This window comes from Phragmites australis, chromosome 22 (assembly GCF_958298935.1).
Source record: "Phragmites australis chromosome 22, lpPhrAust1.1, whole genome shotgun sequence".
Classification (NCBI taxonomy): domain Eukaryota; kingdom Viridiplantae; phylum Streptophyta; class Magnoliopsida; order Poales; family Poaceae; genus Phragmites; species Phragmites australis.
The window spans coordinates 19,768,467-19,790,377 of NC_084942.1; the positions used below are offsets into that span (position 1 = coordinate 19,768,467).

Consider the following 21,911-nt stretch of genomic DNA (forward strand, 5'->3'; position numbering starts at 1 on the left):
AATATAATCATGTGAAGACAGCATATCTAACGAAGCCAGAGAAATCTACTGCTAGGTCCATGAGAAAACAGATTCATTCACTTGCTAAAAATCCAAAATTTGGACACCATCAGATCTGATGAAACACTTTTGAGTTGGAACAGGAATTTACATAACACTTATTCATCACATTACAAGACAGAAAGCACAACAAAACACAAAATTAAGCCTTACATAAGCATCAACTCCTACACACAGACAACGGCAACAATTATTGAAGCAACCGGAAGATAGATTTAACATAGCAGCAGCAGATAAAGCTTTCTAATTCTCAAAGCAGCCAGGTAGATGTGATCATGTGTGCAACCAATTCTTCTTGCCAACCACAGCCAAGCTCCAACTGCCTCGGCGGCATCATCAGTAGTGGAGCATGTGCGCTGCGGTGGCGCCGATGGGCATGGCGGCCGCGGGGCATGGGAGTTGCCACGGCCGGAGCAGCGGGTCGTCGGCCGGCAGCTCCTCCTGGATGTCCATGGCGACGCCGCTGAACTCCTCGAAGACGCGGAGCACCTCGTTGAAGGACCGCAGCCGGTCGCTGAGCTCCGCGGCGCGCGCGCGGAGTACCGTGTTCTCCTGCTCGACGCACGAGTACTGGGCCGCGATGCCCGCGGCGCGGGACGCCGCGCGCGCGTTCTCGGCCTGCAGCCGCGCCACCTCCTGCACCAGCTCGTCCAGGTGCTGCTGCTTCCGCAGCCGCGACCGCCGCGCCGACTCGCGGTTCGACAGCCGACGCTTCTCCCGGCGGTGGGTGTCCGCCGCCGAGTCGCCGTCCGACCCGGACATCCTCCCCGTCGGCGACAGCGACGACGACGACATCAAAAGGCGATCTTTTAGCAAGAAACCGGCCTAGCTTACCTCCAAATTCGCTACTTCTGCTGCTGCTGCTATTATTCACCGATTCTTCAAGAAACCAAGAAACGAGGAGGAACAAGAAACAAGAGGAGACAGCGAGAGAACTAGCAATGGAGGATCCGGGCGAATTATGAGATCACATAAAACCAGTAGAGGAAGACAACCGAGAAGGAGTGGAGGAAGCAGGAGCGGCGCAGGTGAGTGGCGATCTTCATAAAGTTCAGAGACTTGGCATCCACATGCTGCTTCCCAGCCAAACCATGGCCAGCGAGAACGAAACCTCCCTCCAGCGCAAGAAACCCCAAAGAATCCCGACAAAAACTCCGATCTTTGGCCAAGATCTACCAAGAACAAATGGGACAGGGAAGCTGGGGGCTTCGATCGGGCAAGGACGGTCTGCTCAAAACTAATGAAATCGGGCGGAAACCTTAGCTAATGGAAGAGGAACCGATGGGAGAAGAGGACCGGAAGCTCGGGCTGGCTGGGGAAGAACGGGATCCACTCAACCGGAGTGGGAGAGAGTGAAGGGGGGAGGGGATCAGGTGGGGTGGGGAGGGGAGGGTTATTTAATGCCAGGCCGAGGGTACTTTGGTAAACTTCCACGCAGGGGTGTTTCGGTAATTCTGTCGTGGGAGATTGCAATGCATCGCCGGTTAATTGCTAGGTTTACCACGGGTGGCGTACCAGGGTGCGACGTTGTTGTTGGGCGGTTTGGTAGTTTAGCCGATTGATTTGGAGCGTAATAGAGTATCTTATATTTGCGGCGGTGTGACGTGTTATATAAAATTTTGAGGGACTTTTTTTAAGGTCAGACTTACGCTGAAACTATGATGGTAGAATTTACGTAGAGCCGTTCATGGGACAACTTATTTTAGGCCGACACTAATCAAAAATATTAAACGGAATGAAATAAAATATTTATTTGTATATCACGCTTAAAATTTATTACTTTTACCCCTAAATGATAAAATTTTATTATTACAATGTTATCATGATTAAACAATAATGCAAATCATATTTTCGAGCTTTGCGTCTAGCCACCGGCTTTCGAGCTTTGCGTCTAGCCACCGGCTCAAGCTTTTATCCTCCTAATGTCTAATTTTTCGTAGCCTAGCCCAATCCAATATTTGAACATGTATACTTAGAAACTATGGCCAAGGACAATTTCAACGAAAATTCAAGTTAGCAGGGGTAGAAATAGAATAAAAATAAGTGAGATTACTATTTTATTTATTTGAGAGTCCGCTCGTCGGCGATAACATGAATGTGAAGCCATGCCTACTTTATTCGCTTGCAGCTCGTATTCTTACTCACTTATGCATATGTTCTCTCAAGTAAAAAAAAAATTGCATGTTGCTGCATTTTCCATCTCTTTTCCTTTACCTTTGAATTCAAAAGTTAATCTTTGCTAATAAAAAATAGATCTGTCTTTTAGTTGAAACAATTCTGAACCTCTCAACAATCTTTTATGTAAAATTGTACAAGCAGCATAAGAATCTGTTCCATTCAAATTGTTTATCATACAAGAAATCTCTTTTAATATTCACCCTATTTACACGGACCACATGTGTAGACAGGCTAATGTGAGCTCTAGGTATCTTTTCTAGTAAGTCCCCTGTAAGGAATCTTGAGCTTTTCCTCCTATACGTTTCTAGAGGTGGCATTTTAAAACATATCATATGAATTTACATATTAAAATTTAGTAAAAAAGACTGGACGAGTGACAAGTTAAAAACTTAGTATTCTACATTCTTTTTAAATTACAACAACTTGAACAACGTAGGCATGGTCTTTCTTACCATTTAAATGAGACTATCTTTAGGCATTCTACTGGACGACATTATTTGGAGTAATTCCAGAAGAGCAAGATAGCATACATCTTTTAGGTTCATTGTATCTTTTTTAAGGAAATTTTAGGATCATTGTATCTTTAGGTACTTGAAGAGCTCCAAGGATACAACTTCTAGCAACACATTTAGTCAGTGCTTAAGCTTTGTACGATAAGCACCATACTCGTTAATAATTGAAAGCCGTTATAATTTCTTTGAAAACGAATATGGTATTTTGTTGTGAAAGGAAAATGAAAAAATTCACGCAGCCATTTTTCTCTATGTGTATGATGACACGTGCTAGCACAAGAGATTGATGGGATGGAATATTTTCAGCAACAGTAGTCACACCACAGATTAATTAGAAACATCATGTCTATAATATTTGTTATCATGTAGTAAATTATTTCAATTGACTTTTTCACATGATAGCCCTAGTTTTATATGCTAATCACTCACTAACCAACATGATGAAATTTCTACCAAAGCTCATATAAGAAGAAACAAAGCATCACACTCACTCAACCCCAAATATATTAATTCGTTTCAGATGAGCTCAAGAAAAGAATCTCCCATTGAAATTCATGATCGTTGGGAAAATAGTATGCGGGAGGACGAGTCCAAATTATACGAGACCGCATACAAATATGTGAGCTGGAATTTTCTCCTTTTATTCATTTGTTCGTGGAGATAAAACGGAGGAGGAAAAAGGAGACAAATATGGCCACCTCAATTATTATTGTCTAGGGTCTTGTATATATGTTTAGGGCCTAACATCGTGGGCTCCACCTCACTTGAATGTGATGCCTCCATGATTGCCCATGAGAATGAACATTTTATGCATTTCTTGCTTAGAATAGGTTTTGAAATTTTTATTGTAGTGTGGAAATTTGGATAAAGAAAGAAAATCAATCGCAAAAAATTTACTGTTTTTGAACTTTCAATTTTAATCTAGTTAGCTTACAACTTAGAATATAATTCTAGAAATTAACATGGTTAAGTTATGAATTGCACCTTTAGTTTTAACATAAACCAAGATGTTGAATTGCTAGAAAATCAAAATGTGACAAAGAGTTATTGATACTGTAAAAACATATATAGATGGGAGTTTCACAAGAAAGTTCCAAGTGGCAACAAAATTAAAATAGCATGGCTAAATAGTAAACATGGACAATAGTGACATTCTACCTAGTAAAAAAATATATACATTAATAATTATTATTATTTAATAGGTTTGCATAGTCGGTGGGCGTCCACATATACATGATTCCTTTTTTTTCTAAATAATGATGATGCAGTAAGAGGAGCACTGTCGCAAGATTCTCATGGCTCATGTTTTGGCCAATTGATTGGTCCACACCGGAATGCAGCATTAAAAACCCTAAAAAAAAGGGAATTTTGATGTTAACTTAGCAACAATATATTTGCTCCTTTTGAGGTCATATCTTTCAATGGATTTTGTAGCATAATTGTGAAAGATTTAGTTAGGTAGTAAAAACATATGTTGATTAAGCAAAAAAAATTTAACTAGTGGGTTTGCTTAGAGCCTAATTGTTTTTTATTATGATTTCAGGATTCTAATTTTAAAATTAGAATAAAAAAATAAGCCGATTCTATAATCAGGTTCCACAAACTGGAGGAAGATTGCCATAATCTATAATATAGGGAAAGACTGCTTTTGAATTATGGATCGTGGATTATGACACATATTTACTCACCCTTGTCATTACAAACATAATATTTTGTTTTTTTCCTCCCTTCGCTCTCTCCCTGCTTCTCCCGTGCACAACCCGGCGGCAGGTGGACAATGTCGCAGCAGCTGAGTTGCGCCGGATGGCAACCACTTGTTGTTCCCTCACTACAGCAGCACATCCCTGACACCGTCGCCGATCGAGCTCGGGAAGGCGGTGTCAAGCTTCGTGCACTCTGGCCGCCTCCTTGCCCACCTACTAGGCGCCGACCATCGGCCCACCTCACCACGTCGCTCGTCGATCTCCTCTACCATGCAACACTCATGCTCGGTCCCCATGCTTCACAATTTCGGAGGCAAAGGTGGTTCGATCCGCGGACGGCAGCAAGGAAAACAGTTGCATGCATCGCGAACATGACTAGAGGAGGAAAGGGCGATGGGGTTCGCGGTAGAGGTGTATGACTGAGCTCTGGTAATTGGGGAGGCTGGAAAATCGGTGACGATGACGATGAGCTGCTACTTAGGCAACGATGGTCGATGAAGAGGAAGGCATCAACAACAACGCTTGGCTGCTGGGAGACGGGGAAGGAGGTGGGGAGCAGGTGTAACATCCTGAGTTTAAACATGTTAAATTAATTATAAATTTCACTCTAAATTTAAACTTTTATGATTAGTTAGGCTAACTAAGATTAAGGAAATATGTATATGAATGTATATATACCAATATGTATGCATTCATATATATTAAGTGCACTAGAATCAATTTCAAAATAATCACTGCATTAAATTAATTCATATGCATTGGTTTGAGATCTTTATGGTTCTTTATGTGGAGGTTTGAAATCGAATATCTCTCCATTTCAAATCTACTCTTAGATTATATTTAGCTTAAATCTAATTTGAATTCAAATCCTTTGATTTAAATCGTCTTCAGAATCTCAAGATCCAAGTCCAAATTATAGTTCAAATATGTTTAAATGAGTTGATCCTAATCCAATGTCAAAACTAAATCCAAATAGTCCATTTGAATTTATTTTAAACTTCATTCTCATTTTTTTTTCTTTTCTTTTCCTTCTTTTCTTCCATTTCTCCCCATGCCGGATTTCCTCCTCTCCCTCTCTTTCTCAGCCCATCCAGCTGGCCTTCTTCTTCTTTCCTTCCCCTCTCCTTATTTCCCGTGCTAGGCTGCCATCGCGCCCCTCAGCCCAGCTCGCATAGCGCCGGCCTGCTCCCATGTGCTCGTCCACGCCCATTCACGTTCGGCTATCCACGTGTCGCGCATCCAACCGCTGCCCGTCGCGCCCTCTCCTCCTTCTTCCTCCAGCGCGAGGCCGCGCCTCTCGCCACCGCGGCAGTCGCCTCCTCTGGGAAATATCCCTGTGCACCTCGACCGACCTCCACTTCTCCCACTCTCTTCTTTCTCTCCCGCTCTCTCTCCGGCCATGCTCGCGCGCCCATGCTGTGCGACTTTTGCGCCCCCCTGCGCATGGACGGTGCAGAGCGCCCACACCGTGGGAAACGCAGTGGGCGCCGCCCCGCCACCTCATCGTTGCATTGCCTGCTGACGTCCGTCCGACATCACATGCGTGCATCGCCTCTCTGCAGCTCCCTCCCCCGCTATAAAATAGCGCAGCCCCAGCCTATCTTCTTCCCATTTCCCCCCATTTCATCGTCATTGTCGAGCCACCGACCACGTGCTGCCGAGGAGTCTCAGGACCTTGTCGTCGTCCCTGTGCCACCGTCCATTCGCCAGAAGCCCCACGGGAGCCTGCCCGAGCCAATAGTTGAGTAGTGCCGCCACCGCCTCTTCGACGAATCGCCAGCCACCGCCTCGCTCATCGCCGTTCTTGCGCTTGGTGAGCCTCCCAGTCCCCTCGTGTGTCCACATAGGTAGAGTATAGCCACCCAAGCTCTCTCTCTCTCTCTCTCTCTCTCTCTCTCTCTCTCTCTTAGATCGTAGCTATGAGCCGCCATGCTCTTGTTTCCACAGTCGTGCAAATCACTCATCACCGGCATGCGTATGCTTTGTGTGTGAGGCTGGCCTTCGTGTCGTGATGTCCAGGGTGTCTCAGGCCCCCTTTTCTTTGCAGGTTAGCACCTCCCAGTTAAGTGCATCTAAATTTGAGATCTACCCATCTATCACATTGTGATATCCATTAGGACTCATTTGGCTTTTCATTGGTGTTAATTTTCTTCTTCTCTAGTATAGCTTGTTACTGATCATGGTCGCAATTATAGAACCGTCAGAATTCTGCGAGAGCTACGCAGGAAGCGTCAGGAGCGAGGAAGATCCTGACTACAACCAAGACTTTGAAGAAAACCTCTGAGAAGGCAAGTCATATCTCATTGATCATATTGGATCTATGTTTTCAATTAATCTACATGATCAACTTAAAACTAGACTTATATCGCATGTGCTATATATTGCGCTTTTACAAATTGCTTATAGTAGTTAATCCTATCAAACACTGACCATGCCATAAATATTATCATCCAAAATGCATATCACCCTAGGATACCTGTTGATATCAAGCATGCTTAGGATTAAATACATCTCCTCGGAGACACCGCTTTTAAAAAAAAACATATCTCCTCAGAGATAAGATTTACCGTTGTCAATGATAACTCATATACCATGAATCTTTGGTGGTTGTGAATTCCATAATGATTGTAAAATTCTTGATGTCGTGTGGGATATGGTGAGTGATACGTACAAATAGTGAAAACTATTTGACGGGGGTAGGTGGAGTAGTACTTTAGATGAGGATGCTCATAGGGGCTTGAGTCACCTCTATGGTGTTCATTGCAAGAATATATTTGTTCTGGCCATTTAAAGACCGAGTCATTGCACCATCATGCTTAGCCACCCTCGTGCAACCATATATTCTGAATAGGCAGGACATGACTTCTGCTTCACCGGACTGAGTTGGGCATTCTACTATGAGGCTGAGAGCAGTGAGGAGTCAAGTGATTATGTGGCCCTCTATTTGAGCATGTAGAGACCAGCAAATGTTTAAAAATGGAACCTAGCGTTCAGTACAAGACCACTAGTACTTGGGGTAAATCTCGTAGAAAAGCTTAACAAGAAAGGTGATTGAAATGTTTCGGTATGATTTGCTCCTCTGCTTGCAACGGTTGGAGGCTAAGCATATCGCGTGGGTACAGTGTATAACCTCTGTAGAGTATAAACCTATTCGAATAGCCGTATCCACGGTCATGGAGATACGATTGCAATAACCGTTGTGGCTAGACTCTGGGTGTGTGTGTCTTGATGAGTGAGTGTGTGGACTAGATATCCGTATGATGAGATTCCTAGCTTAATCCACCAGAAGCTGTGTAGTATTAGAGGTACACTAGATGTGATAATAGGGACTGCGGAGCGAGGTGTAGCTCCTCCCAGGACCGAAAACCCCTCAGATATAGTCTGTTACCTGATTTGAACTATTCAAATTATTTTCAAGTCAAGCTAGATAATACAATGGAATACTTGCATAAAACTGCTTTACGCTTAAAACTAAACTGTAAAGCCTTGTCCTTGTTTCATCTCTTATGCATCTATCAAACACTCGGAATAGTATATGACTTGTTGAGTACTTTCCGTACTCATTCTTGCTGTCATTCAGATAAAGAAACTGATACCGACTTCGCCGGAGGTGAATGTGAGGATGAAGAGTAGTCCTAGAAGTCATATTCACGTCCTAGCTGCTTGTGGCTTGGGTCTTTATTTTCCGTTGTGTTTTAGTTGATCGCTTGGCTAGGTTTGTAATGTGTACGTTATAGTTTATAATTTTTTGTACTCTATAACTTTAATAATTATGTACAAAATTTGACTGTGATACTACAACTATTATATTATACGTATTATTGAAGGTATAGGAGAACCTGTGGCACGGGATCTTACAGCAGGCGGATGAGGCTGGAGTGGAGCTGAGAGGCCCCCGATGGTGTGATAGTGGTGGATTTGGTATCCCAGGTGCAGCGACGATGAGCAGCTACTGCATGCTTTCACTCAGTCGAGAGGGAAAATGGCAAGAGAGAGAAGAGAGCAGGAGTTGGAGAGAGAATAAGAATGCTGGTTTCTTGACAGAGAAAGAGACTATGCGGATGTGCCTCCCAAGGAGCAGAGAGGAGGTGCTTCATGGTGTGGAGTTGCTGTCCGGCTTGGGCATAGGCCGGCAGCCTCGTGACGACATGGCTTTGTCAAAGCAAAGCGAGAAGAGGGAGGGGAGACTATCCAGCAAGCCCCCTGAGCGCGGGGAGGGAGGGGAAGAGATTATAATATTTGGTGCTATTTGTTTTAAATTGTACAATCTAGATTCTAACCATCCAAATTTTAATTATAGAGTCATAATTTGAATTATTAGAATTATAATAAAAACAAATAGGCCTTTATTCACGCCAAATACTGAGGAAGGTTTCGTCGGTGTTGTCGAAGACTAAGAACCCACTATATTAGTAGATATATTTTCAAGGTTCTTTCATCTTTTTGCTCTATCCGAATATTCCATATTGCAACGAGAGATGATGCTTATCAGATTAAAAAAATCACTGAAAGTGTATGCCAAATGTCTTTCGGAAAATGACTCGTACCAAGCTGTTTAGTGCATTGCATGTGTTTCACCGTCCTTAACGTAACACGTAACATACTCTATTATAAAGTGACTTCATAGAAAGCTAAAGTCACATAGGAGTACTGGAAACGAATGAACGCCCGTTATTCCTATAATAAATACTAGATGATCAAATTTCAACGGAAATTAGACAGGTAAACCAAGCCATATCCTCCTTACGTTCTTCATTCCAAATCTATTAGCCGCTTAATTTTGGATGCATGCTTGTATGGCGGCCACACCAGTCAACCCAACCAGGCCAGTTTCTGAATTAATCTACCCATTCCGTTGGAACCAAAACAATCAGCTGATGTTCGTTTCTCTCCCTAAACATTCAGAAACAATTGGAGTACACTGTCTGATCCTGCTTTATGGCCTTTTTTCCATTGGTGCAATAACACTTCAGCTCAATATATAGGGTTATCCTACACGAATTTAAGTAATCGAAATGTTGGGCAACACATTGTGAAATTGGAAACTTCTCAGCAAGCAGAGAGTGCCACGTCTTCCTCCTTTGCTAGTACATGTTTTTTGACTTAATTTTCTTATGGTGCATCCATTACTCGAAAGTAAAAGCATGCATCTCTCTCTTTCCATGGTGCAAAAGGAGCTTTGCTAAGCAGCCATTTAAAAACTAAGCCTCCACAATCTTCTTTCTAAGTGGATTCCTTCTGATCACCAGACGAGAGGAAAACTAACACAAGGTTTTAAATGACAATTCATATCACAATCTCCATGAACCAAACACAAGAACCACATGTATGCAATTATAAATCAAGATCAAGAAGCTAGATTTCTTAGTCCCCAAAAAAAGAATCTAATCTTTTTTAGGTTACCAACAAAGTTGTGACAACCTAACTAATAGTAGATATATCAAATAAAAGAAAAAAAATGTTGTGCTAAAAATTCATGGCTGCTTCTCTAAGTTAGAGAGGACTAACAAAAGAAACTAAGAAAGCCATGTGGGCCATGGCTTGTCTCTCAAAAGAGCACAGTAAACGTGCTTGAATCCAGTGGCCACTTTGGCATGTTGCAGTGCGCTGATTTGCTCAATCTTTTTCTCCTTTCCGACCACGTTTAAGGTTTAGGCCTAACTCGAGAAGGGTCCCAATCTTGGAAGCACCAACGAATGTTCCAAATTACAGATTATCACAAAAAAATCTTGAACCATGCCGGTGACAGGCAGAACATGCTGCTTCCTGGCATGTTCGATGTGTTGAGTTTGAATGATAAATTTATATTCGAGAAATTACGGAGCGGACACCAACCGGAGTAAATTTATATTCGAGAAATCACAAGATTTGAAACCCTATATCAGCAAAAGAAGAAAAAAATTGAAGATTTGAAACCCTGGTACTAACTGTAACTAGCAGTGCCAGCATCAGATCCTGCAGGTGGTACTCACGGTTTGAGAATTTTTGGTGTCTAGTGGTGTTCGATTGTGATGGTGGCTTTCCAAGTGCATGCATCCATGTCTGGCATCTCAAGTTTTCTCTCTCTCTCTCTCTCTCTCTCTTGTGTTGACAAAATCCACCAACCAACCCTCCACAATTTTATTCGATTCCTGGATAGGCTAGACCAAGAAATTAAATGAAGTTGACAAAACCAGGGCTACGATAAAAAGATTTTTTTTGGCGAGGATAAAGGATAAAGTTGTGGATGGCATAAAAAAAGAGAGAAGGATAAAGTTGTGGAAAATTTACATGAACAAGGAATCATCTGCAAGTTATAGTTGCCGGGCGCTGATAGCTTGAAAACACACTCCGCTTTGTCTGTCTTTTTTTTTTCGATTCCATGGATTAATTAATGATAGGAAAATGGAACTCTAACTGTTCCATAATATTTGTCCCTTCTTTCGAGAGTCTTGTTTCAAAATTTATATTCACTGAGAAATAAAAGAACACTGTAGTTTTCGTAATACTTCTACTCTCTACTTTTAATGATGTGAAAGAGGTTAAACGATTACCACACCATAGTAGTGGTATTTGTGGTTATTTTTCATTACCTTTCCCTAGACAAATGAATTTTGGCATATATGATTGGCAGTCATGGGTAAATATCGTGAAATAGAAGTTTTCTCATTTACCTCCTATCTATAAAGTGTTTATTTCTAAAAGCTAAAACAAAGCATGTGTTTCTATAATTGGCCGGACATTTTATTATTTCTTTGTGAGAGGCGCAGATTAGATTTTCAATGCTTATTTTATCGAAGAACATTGTTTATAGGCATATGAACGCCTTATAATGAATCTGAGAAGTCTATGACACTCGAGTTTTCTAGCTAACGGATGTGGTTTGATTCCCACAAAATTCATGTTAAAACGATTTTATTGTTAAAACGATTTTATTGAAGATTATGATTTGATACAATAATCTCTAGGTGGCTCAACCATAAATATGAACATGATAATCAAATGCATACTTCGCATATTACTTTCTTAGTAAAGAGATCGTCATACCTGTCCTGTCTTGACAATCCAATCAAAGTATAGACAATTGTGGTTAGCAAATTTGCGATTAAGTATTGGCAGGAAAATTGAACTCCATCTATTTCATAGTATTTGTCCCTTCTTTCGAGGGTCTTGTTTCAAAATTTCTATTCATTGAGGAAAAAAAAGGAAATTTGTACCTTTGTTTTTCTACTCTACTACTTTTAATGGCGTGAAAGAGGTTAAACAATCATCATACCATTTAATAGTGGTATTTTTGGTTATTTCTCATTATCTTTTTCTAGACAAATGATTTTTGACATATATGAGTGGCAGTTATGGATAAATATCGTGAAACAAAAGAAGTTTTCTCATATACATCCTATCTATAGAGTGTTTATTTTTAAAAGCTAAAACAAAGCATGTGCTTCTATAGTAGGTGGGTATTTTATAATTTCTTTGCGAGGAGGTACATATTAGATTTTCAATGCTTATTTTATAGAAGAATTTTGTTTATAAATGTGAACGCCTTATAATAAGTTTGAGAAGTCTAAGACACTCGAGTTTTGTGGATAATGGATGAGGTTTGATTCCCACAAAATTTATGTGAAATAATTTTTATTGAATATTATAATTTGATAAAATAATTTCTAGGTGGGTCTGTCGTAAATATGAATGTGAAAATTAAATGCATAGAATTGTCTTAGGGTAAAGATATTGTCATAGGAACAGAGAAATGTAAAACCGCCACCCAGAAAATGAATCGAAACAAAATCAAATTCGATTTTTATTTTATATTTTAAATAAAAATTAAAAATATATAAATTAATTTTAAAAATTGCTGATCTAGAGTTCTGTCGCCTGTTGGAAGGGTGAGAACATGCCGTCCTTCCAATGAGAAACATGTTTAAAATAATTTTTTTTGCATTTCAATACTCTCAAAATTCAAAACACTATCAAAATTGTCATTAAAAAATATAAAATAATTATGTGATGTAGAGGATACTATCTTCTAGCTCTTAAAAAAATATTTAGACAAAAATATGACTTTTACAATGAGAAAAAAAAGATATTACACAATTGATTATTTAAAGAGCTAGATGATAGCATCCTTTATATTACATAATGTTTTTAGAATTTTTCATCACTATTTCAATAGTGTTTTGAATTTTAAGAGCAATAGAAGGTAATATTGTTTTGATTTTTAAACCTACCACCAACGGGCGACGAGTGGCCTGTAGTCTTGCAACAGGCGGCATTACTCTAGATTTATAATTTTTCGAAACAGATGAATATATCTGTATTTTTATTTAAAAAATATAAAAATAAAAAAGTTCAAATCCCAGAAGCAGGCACATGCGTCAGTGCTGGGCTACTCGCCAAACTTGCAGGGCAAAACAGCCCAATTCGAGGGCCCATTTGTTCTTCGGGCCCATCTAGGCTTCCCGCCACGCCGCCCCCTCCCTTCCCGCCAAAACCCCTCCTCTTATTCCCCTCCTCCCGCCATTCTCCAGAACCCTTTCCCGCCTCCCTCCCTTCTTCCTCCTCCCCGCCGCCGCCGCTGTCACCATCGCCGGGATGAAGACCCCCGACTTCGCCGCCGACAAAGGTGCGTGCTACTCTGGCGGGGTCGCTCCCTCCAGATGCTCCTGGAGTCGTTTCTTGCTGGCGTTCGCGGCACGTTCCCGGAAGCTTCTAGAACATTCGCTGACGGCGTGTTGGTTCGTGGTGTTTGGTTTGTCTCTCTGCAGCGCTAGCCAAGGACTTCCTGACCAACTTCGCTGGCCCCCGCGGCGAGCCCAAGTACCTGAACCTCCTGGTAAGGATGATCTCTTCCCTGTGTTCTAGGGCCTTCAAGATCCAATTGAGGCCGGGAGCGGCTTCTATTGCTTGTAATCTCTTGTTGTAACAATATGAATCAATAAACCTTCCCTTATCGAAAAAAGATCCAATTTTGCTTTGCAATTTCACGATGATTTCTCTCTGGTTCTAGCAAGATGTCGCGAACCGGAAGATCCGCGCGGTCCAGATCGAGCTTGATGACCTGTTCCATGTACCAATTCCCCACCTCCGCAAAATCCAATTTATTTTCTTTTTCTTGAGCGAATGTGCGGGGGTGCGTAATATGTGATTTTTGGTGCGAAATGGTTTTTGTTGTTGTGCAGTATAAGGATGTGGATGAGGAGTTCTTGCAGCGGGTCACCGAGAACACGCGGCGTTACATCGGCATCTTCGCAGAGGCCGTTGACGAGCTCATGCCGGAGCCCACGGAGGCGTTCATCGTCGACGAGGACCGGGACATCCTGATGACGCAGCGTGTGGATGAGGGGGCGGACGGCGGCGCCGACGGTACCGATCCTCTCCAAAGGATGCCACCAGAGATCAAACGGTTCTTGTAAGTATGGTGCTCCTAAAATTTTCTTACTGTACTGGATTTTAGGTAAATTGGTTAACAAAATAGGCTGGCGGTTATGATTCATATAGAGTAGAAACAACTTTGCATGTTGCGAAGATGATACACCAAATTAGTGTTGATACTGCCGAATTTGAACTACCTTTTATCCTCTCATATGCAAATTACTGCTGATAGTTAAATCTAGGCATATGCTCTGGTTTGATAGGACATGTTGGCAATGGTAACCACTGAGTGATTCAGATAATATAAACATGCCCTGCAAGCTTGTGCTTTTATCGACATTGTGATGTAACAAGGTATTTCCTCTAGATATGATCAAATGTGTTTTACATTCTTGATAAGACTTTCTCTGACTCTTATAGATGCTTGGAGCTACCCAATTCAGTACCTTTCATTGAAACTGTACTCTAATGAATTTTCCTCTATCCTAAACAAAAAGATATTTCCTTTCTATCCAATTATTAGGCTTTCTTGATCTTTATCTAACATGATTTTGTTTTGGCATTGTAGTGAGGTTTACATCAAGGCATTCTCAAAGGTGACTCCACACACAATTAGGCAAGTGAAGGCATCCAACATTGGGCAGCTTGTGAAAATATCTGGAATTGTAACTCGCTGTTCAGATGTGAAGCCCTTGATGCAGGTTGCTGTTTATACATGTGAAGAATGTGGTTTTGAGATATACCAGGTATTTGATCTCTTTTCAGGTTTCCTTTTTGATGATTAGTCATGATGTTTTGACCTTGTATAATAAATCATCTTAGAGTACTGTAGGATATTCCTAAGTGCATTTTTTTTGCCTTGTACATCGAAGAATGTACTACTTTCTATGCTGAGCTGCAGACGTAGCACTTTCTCCGTCCCAAAGTTCTATTTAGAATGAATGTTAAAAACTATTGTTTTGAATTTGACAGGAAGTGACTGCTAGAGTCTTTATGCCTCTCTTTGAATGCCCATCTCAACGATGCAAGCTGAACAAAGCAAAGGGGAATCTAATCCTTCAACTGCGAGCATCAAAATTTTTGAAATTTCAGGAGGTAATAACCTTTCTACACAATCTGGTCAGGCATGGCTATCTTTCTTCAGTGGAAAAGACCAGCTCAAATTTAGGCATATTTTAGATTCCACTTCCATAAAACAACGACATTGTCTTGCAGGTGAAGCTCCAAGAGTTAGCAGAGCATGTGCCGAAGGGCCACATCCCTCGTTCTCTGACTGTTCATCTAAGAGGAGAGCTGACTAGAAAGGTAAAGGAAATTGCAGCTTTTGTTTCACTTTAGCAGTCTACTTCGTGTTGCTTTGCAGCATAGTACCTTCTACTTTTCTGATATAGTTACATGTTTAGAGTTGAAAGGAAGTTTCTTTCAGATTTCTGCTTTTGGTTTACTAAATTAGGTAATTAAATGCTCTCGTGAGCACAAAAAGCTCACTAGAGATATTCAGTAATACAACCAAGTAACTAAATGTTGTCATCATCAGGTTGCACCTGGAGATGTGGTTGAGATGTCAGGCATTTTTCTCCCTATGCCATACTATGGATTTAGAGCAATGCGTGCAGGATTAGTTGCTGATACTTACTTGGAAACAATGTCTATCACCCATTTCAAGAAAAAATACGAAGAGTAGGTCATCTAAAACCTATGCCGCGCAACCTACTTGTCTTCAGCAGCTGTCTGATTAGCAATTGTAAACTATTGCAGATATGAACTTAAAGGTGATGAACAAGAACAAATTGACCGATTGGCTGAGGATGGTGACATCTACAGTAAGTTGGCAAGGTCCTTGGCACCTGAAATATTTGGACATGAAGATGTCAAAAAAGCACTGCTGTTGCTACTTGTTGGCGCACCCCATCGGAAGCTCGCAGATGGCATGAAGGTATGCATGCTGTTAGGATTCAGGATGACTTGTATATTCCACTGTTGCTTTGCCTCTCTCCAACTGCTCACATCTCCACATTGGCTGTGTAAATGTACAGATCAGAGGAGACCTGCACATATGCCTGATGGGAGATCCTGGTGTTGCAAAGAGTCAACTTCTGAAGCATATCATCAATGTTGCTCCAAGAGGAGTGTACACCACTGGACGTGGGAGCAGTGGTGTCGGTCTTACTGCTGCTGTCCAGAAAGATCCAGTTACAAATGAGTTTGTCCTCGAGGGTGGAGCACTGGTAAGACTGAGACCTTACGATGACATCTTTTACTGTATTTCTAGTGAACTGCAGGCGTGCTTTCACAAGTGTATATATGAACTTTTCTATCCAATCCTGACGTGAGCTGTTAAGAAAATCTGTTAATTTAAATGAAATCACCAGTTGAGATTTCATACATGCGTCTTACTGGTAAACATTCCATTTCATTCTTGTGTAGAGTTGTCTCCTTAACACTACAAAATATACTAGGACAACAAAAACAATTCATTTGGTGTAGAGCACATGCATGCAATCATACTAGTGATTAATCTCATAGTGCAAACTCTTGGGTTTCAGGTGCTGGCAGACATGGGTATTTGTGCTATAGATGAGTTTGACAAGATGGAAGAGTCGGATAGGACAGCTATTCATGAGGTGATGGAGCAGCAAACAGTTAGCATTGCCAAGGCTGGCATCACCACCTCTCTTAATGCAAGAACTGCACTTCTGGCTGCTGCAAATCCAGCATGGCAAGATTTGATCTGAATATTTTTTTTCTAAAGGATAGCAAAGAAAATTACATTGATTGACAATGGCAATTGGCTTTAACCATTCAGGGGAAGGTACGATATGAGGAGGACTCCAGCTGAGAACATAAATCTACCTCCAGCGCTTCTGTCTCGTTTCGACCTCCTTTGGCTGATCCTGGATCGTGCAGACATGGAAACTGATCTTGAAATGGCAAGACATGTTGTTCATGTACATCAAAATCTTGAATCACCGGCGCTGGGGTTCACACCACTTGAACCATCTGTTCTTAGGCAAGTACACTATTCCTGGAGTTGCGTTATTTGTATTGACTTAATTTCAAAGTTGAATTGCCGACACTTAAGTTGGTTTAGGAAATGAGAGAAGCTTAAAGACTGAATTACAATCATTGTGTAGTATCTTTGTATTCTATAATATGTCTTGCTATTTAACAATCTTGATCTGATCACAGAGCATACATATCTGCCGCAAGAAGAATCGTTCCTTGTGTTCCTCGTGAGCTCGAGGAATACATTGCAACTGCATATTCCAGCATCCGCCAAGAGGAAGCAAAGTCGAATGCACCACATTCCTACACAACCATCAGGACACTCTTGAGCATACTCCGCATTTCTATTGTAAGTAAACTCCCACTTTGTTCCCTTTTTTAGTAACACTAATATGTGAAAATATATCTTTTTAAACATGATGTTGCTTGCTTATTTCAGGCCTTGGCGAGGCTTAGGTTTTCAGAAACTGTAGCTCAGAGTGATGTTGATGAAGCACTGCGACTAATGCAGATGTCCAAGTACTCGTTGTACTCGGATGACCGGCAGCGGTCTGGGCTGGATGCGATTTCTGACATATATTCCATCCTGAGAGATGAAGCGGCAAGGACGAACAACATGGATGTGAGATATGCTCATGCTCTTAACTTGATCTCCAGAAAGGTGCAATTCTACATACATTAATTGTTACCAGTGATACAACTCATTGTGGCCTGATCGCTAACAAAAAGTTGGCTTCTGCTCATATGATTGTGAAAACAGGGGTACAGTGAGGCTCAACTGAAGGAATGCTTGGAGGAGTATGCGTCCCTGAATGTGTGGCAGATCCATCCAAGCACCTTCGACATCCACTTCATCGACGCATGATGCAGAGATCGATCTTGATCACCTTCTAACATTCCATCATGAGCACATGATGCGACATTAAGAGTTTGAAGCTTCATGATTTGCGACCAGCGCGAGGAACACCATTGATAGGCCTAACAAGATGGAAAAGTACTAGTGATAGCCAATGTACTATTTCATGATGTTAAATCATTATATGCTGGGTACAAGCCTGTGATAATTGTACTAATAGAGCCATCATTATTGTGCACCTTAGGAGCAGCCGTCCTTTATTAACCATCTTGTTTAACACTTGGCACCTAAGTGTAGTGTACATGTATTATGTTGTGTTTCCATATTCATTGCTGCCGCATTAGGCCATTTCTTCCATTTTACTTTATGCTGTTGAAAAGCAATCCAAGACACCATGATCTGGTAGTGAGGGTTCATGATTTCAGCCGATTTCAGTGAAATAGGATGATAATGTAAACGTGACAAATGAGCACTATTAAGGTATTAAGTCGATCCTAGTCGGCAAGTTGCTAAACCCAAATTTACGAAATGTAAGAATTTATCTATATATAAGCAGAATCAAGAATATAGGAAAAAATTGTGACGGGAGGGATGCCTAATTAGATCTTTTGGTGATTGCTCATGAAAACCTGGCTGAGAAAAGGAATAAATATTGAAGTGTTTAACAACTTGAAAGTGGATAGTTTTAGCTTCAACACAATCACCACAACCCAAGTCGTTCTATATTCAGAAGATGGAACTTAAGGATAATCAGCTTTCTTGAAAGTCAAAACATCCTATAGAAGTCACTTACATAACTTGACAAGCATAAACAGGAAGTATATAATGCATATATCAATCAATATAACATACACCTCTAGATGTAACCTACATCAACTTCTTACCATTCAAGCACCAAAGCTACTTCACCCACTAAGAACTAAAAATTACAGCACAAATAAACATCACATCTTCAGGTTGCCATACTCAGACTCATCACGCTGGTCTGTAGCGCTGCCATTTGGTACAGCACTTCCTCCTTTCCGGCTGAGGTCACTGAAGGGTCTCTTTCTTGATGATGATGGTGATGGTTCAGAAACATCCATCTCCTTGCTCTTCTCACCTTCATCAATAGCTATGTCATCTTTCTCTTGATGAGCACCAGCTGCTGAAGGCGGAGGCGGCATCTTGTCGATTCCACTGAGCCGGCAGAAGACTTTCTCCACAGTCTCGGTTATTTCTTTCCCTAATCCGCCACTGTCAAGTATCAGCTCCCAAACAGCCTTCGAAGCTTTCTCAAGGACTGGAGTTCTGCGTTGCATAAAGCAGTTAACATTCCTTTGTATCTTTGATGAAATATTCCTTCTGCTTGAGGCAAGAAGAAGCTGGGAATAATGTTAAAATTTATTCTAGTGACAAAGATTATCCATCTTCTCAGATATGAAGCTGCAAACTGTGCGCCAAATGCAGATAATGTAAATTTGGACTTCCCACAGTACAAACAATACATCAGAATAGTACAAGATCAAGTAAAATAATGGGAGCTAGATCATTACTACTTTTCGAACAAGCAGCAATCAGCAGATGATATGCTAGGCAGATGAGTTATCTTGGAGATTTCTATAGAGTCAAACTTATACATATTTTTTAGTAAAAAATTGCTACTGAGCATCAGAACAATTGATAACATACAGATAAGCACTCTACTGCTACAGACCAAATACAAACCAAGCAATGAACTGCTACTGAGCATAATCTGTTTGTTCAATATGATGCAATGTTAGTGAGTGGTACAGAAAAGACGAGCTTACTCCAGTTCCTGCCGAAGTGCATCAAATAACTCCCTCTTGGTCTTTTTCTCAGCTCCAGGAGTATTCAGTACTTTGCTTTGCTCCACCATCATCATAGTGTTTTTCTTCATATCCTCCTGAAATAAATTTTAGAAAGTTCAATGCCAAATTCCCACTTCCCACTAGCTCATTGGTCAAGTGAATCTGACAGAGCGATGTCTAGAACGTGAGGAAGGACATGTATAACATAAGGCGCTGTAGAAAACTCTGTATGCTGCATTGTTAAGAAAGATCATCACACTACATATCTATACGCGCGCACACTAGAAACCGCATGCTAATAAGGGGGAAAAAAGAATTGTTTCTGAAAACATCATGTTGATAGGAGGAAAAAAGAGAATGAAACTGTCGAGCAAACAACAAGTGCCAACCGATACTAAAGGATAATTAAATACCCAAATTCTCATTGAAACCAATTCCCTGTTAAAAGGTCTCAAGGGACATGTATGATCACGAACTGGAACTTGCAATTACCTAAGCAACTAAGCTCTAGTTAATTGTATTCACAATTCCATCAGTTACATACAGGACTTCACAATTCCATCAGTTACATACAGTGCACTCAACCTGGACAGCAATTCAGCAAAGCATGAATTCAGACTGTCCCGCAGCACAGCGCAACAGAGTTAAAACACTAAAACCATCTCTCCTAAGCAGGGTTAACCACCTTGAGCTGGAACTGATTTTGTAGCCGTGTAATGCTTCCCCACCATACAGCACGAAATAATTTTTAACATAAAAATGAGCACAAAAAAAAAGTCTCAAAAGGCTCAGGAGGGGATTGGGAGAGGAAGGGCGGCCAGTACGCACGTTTGCCTTGAGCTGGGCGATGATCTTCATGCGGAGAGCGTCGATGGTGCCGTCATTCTTCAGCGACTCAAGCACCTCCTCCGGCCGCACCACCTTCGACGACGATCCCATCCTCCGCCTCCTCCTTCGCCCCCAAATCACCCACCTCGCCCCCGAAAATCCCTCACCCAAGGGGGCTTCAGTCTCGCGGCAGGAATTGCTGTATCCGCGGAGGCGGTCACCGGAGATCCCGGAGAGTCGCCGGCGGCGACGGCGGACTCTAGGGTTTGATTTCCCTCGCTGGCGAGAAAGAGAAAGAAGAGAAGAGCACGAGATAGTCACGTGCTAGTCCCGTGTTCTACTTCTGGGGGAAATGACGAGACTGCCCCTGCCCCTTCTGGGGGAATAGTATTGTAATATTCGTATTTTTGAATCGTTAGGTCTAGAACGAATGTACCATATTATGTGTTATAGTACCTCTGTAAACAGTAAAATTGTTACAAGATTTTACTATAGTAAATAATGGTATGATACTATTCGCATAACTCATATTATTGTGCATTTCGGTGACTTTGTAAAGCAAAATCAGAGAACACGCGTCCTCGCCTCTCGCCTCACGCCTTGCCCCGGCCCCGGCGGCGAAGACGGAGCACCCGTCCCCGGTGTCCCCTCCCCTCCCCTCCCTACCCGACCGCCTTCAAGGGCGTGGAGCTCCGTTGCGCTCCTCCACGGGCGTCGTGTTCGAGGACGAGTGGCTTGCCTCGTCGACAAGCCAGCCGGCGTCTACCGTGACGCCCTCCTCTGCTCCCTCCCTCGCTCCGCTAAAGCATAAACTGTTTCCAGGGAAGATAACCGTGTCTGGCAAATGGCAACACGACATTCATCATAAAGCATGCAAATTACTGAGCATGTATGTCTCCTAAAGTTAGCAAGGTCAAAGTGGATAAGTATTAGCTCAAGTACAAATTGTTTCCAGGGAAGAAGAAGGTGATTATGGCATGTCATGACATGATGACAACAAAAAACACTACTGCTCTCCATGTATGAGCCAAAGAACAAGAAAAGCTTTCAAATTTCCCATATATGTTACAAAAAAATACAACTGCTTTAGCCGTATGTTCTTTTGAAAGCTATTGATGCCAGGCTAGGAGCTGAGAACAAGATTCAATTCGCATGTCTGTCTTCTGCCAGGAAGCAAATATTTTATAGTTAGAAGCCTCATAAATGTTTGAATATTGCTTTGCTATATTTTATCACCCAGATTATTTCGCAGTTTCAGGCTGCAACTTAATTCTTTCTTTGGGATCGATCCTATTATTACTGCTTTGCTATTTCAAACTACAGGAAAAATACTTTTGTGACAACTAAACCTAACCTTCACCTTGCCAAATAACCTGATCATGGATTTTACCAAATGCAACAATGTTACAGGGAAGCTGGTGAAGGCCTTCACTGATCATAGATAGAGTCAAGAAAACATATCTGGCTGTGTACACAGATTGCCCACCTATGTGGGAGAAGATCAAGATATGTTCTGGTCATGGACGATCGAAACATGGTGCCTGGCATGTATATGCAATGTCTGATGTTGGCCAGTCACTGCCAGGAGGGGGTTCCGTTGATG

General features: G+C 41.6%; 3 protein-coding genes across 3 annotated transcripts; 1 reads left to right on the forward strand and 2 right to left on the reverse strand.

Moving 5' to 3' along the window:
- Positions 1-60: 60 nt before the first annotated feature.
- LOC133904952 (ocs element-binding factor 1-like) lies at positions 61-1,430 on the reverse strand. The gene has a single exon (XM_062346611.1). The coding sequence runs from the start codon at positions 853-855 to the stop codon at positions 397-399; it is 459 nt and encodes a 152-aa protein (XP_062202595.1). The 5' UTR covers positions 856-1,430; the 3' UTR covers positions 61-396.
- Positions 1,431-12,957: 11,527 nt separating this feature from the next.
- LOC133904265 (DNA replication licensing factor MCM7-like) lies at positions 12,958-18,017 on the forward strand. Its single transcript, XM_062345724.1, has 15 exons — positions 12,958-13,058; positions 13,201-13,268; positions 13,443-13,502; positions 13,615-13,844; positions 14,376-14,553; positions 14,780-14,902; positions 15,023-15,112; positions 15,345-15,487; positions 15,566-15,743; positions 15,844-16,035; positions 16,354-16,526; positions 16,614-16,817; positions 16,997-17,162; positions 17,253-17,474; positions 17,574-18,017. Exons 1-15 carry the CDS (start codon positions 13,028-13,030, stop codon positions 17,676-17,678), a joined length of 2,163 nt encoding a protein of 720 aa, XP_062201708.1. The 5' UTR covers positions 12,958-13,027; the 3' UTR covers positions 17,679-18,017.
- A 342-nt stretch (positions 18,018-18,359) lies between these two features.
- LOC133905493 (uncharacterized) lies at positions 18,360-20,659 on the reverse strand. Its single transcript, XM_062347299.1, has 3 exons — positions 20,309-20,659; positions 19,460-19,575; positions 18,360-18,959 (listed from the first exon to the last, which is right to left on the reverse strand). The coding sequence occupies exons 1-3, from the start codon at positions 20,417-20,419 to the stop codon at positions 18,614-18,616; spliced, it is 573 nt and encodes a 190-aa protein (XP_062203283.1). The 5' UTR covers positions 20,420-20,659; the 3' UTR covers positions 18,360-18,613.
- Positions 20,660-21,911: the final 1,252 nt, after the last annotated feature.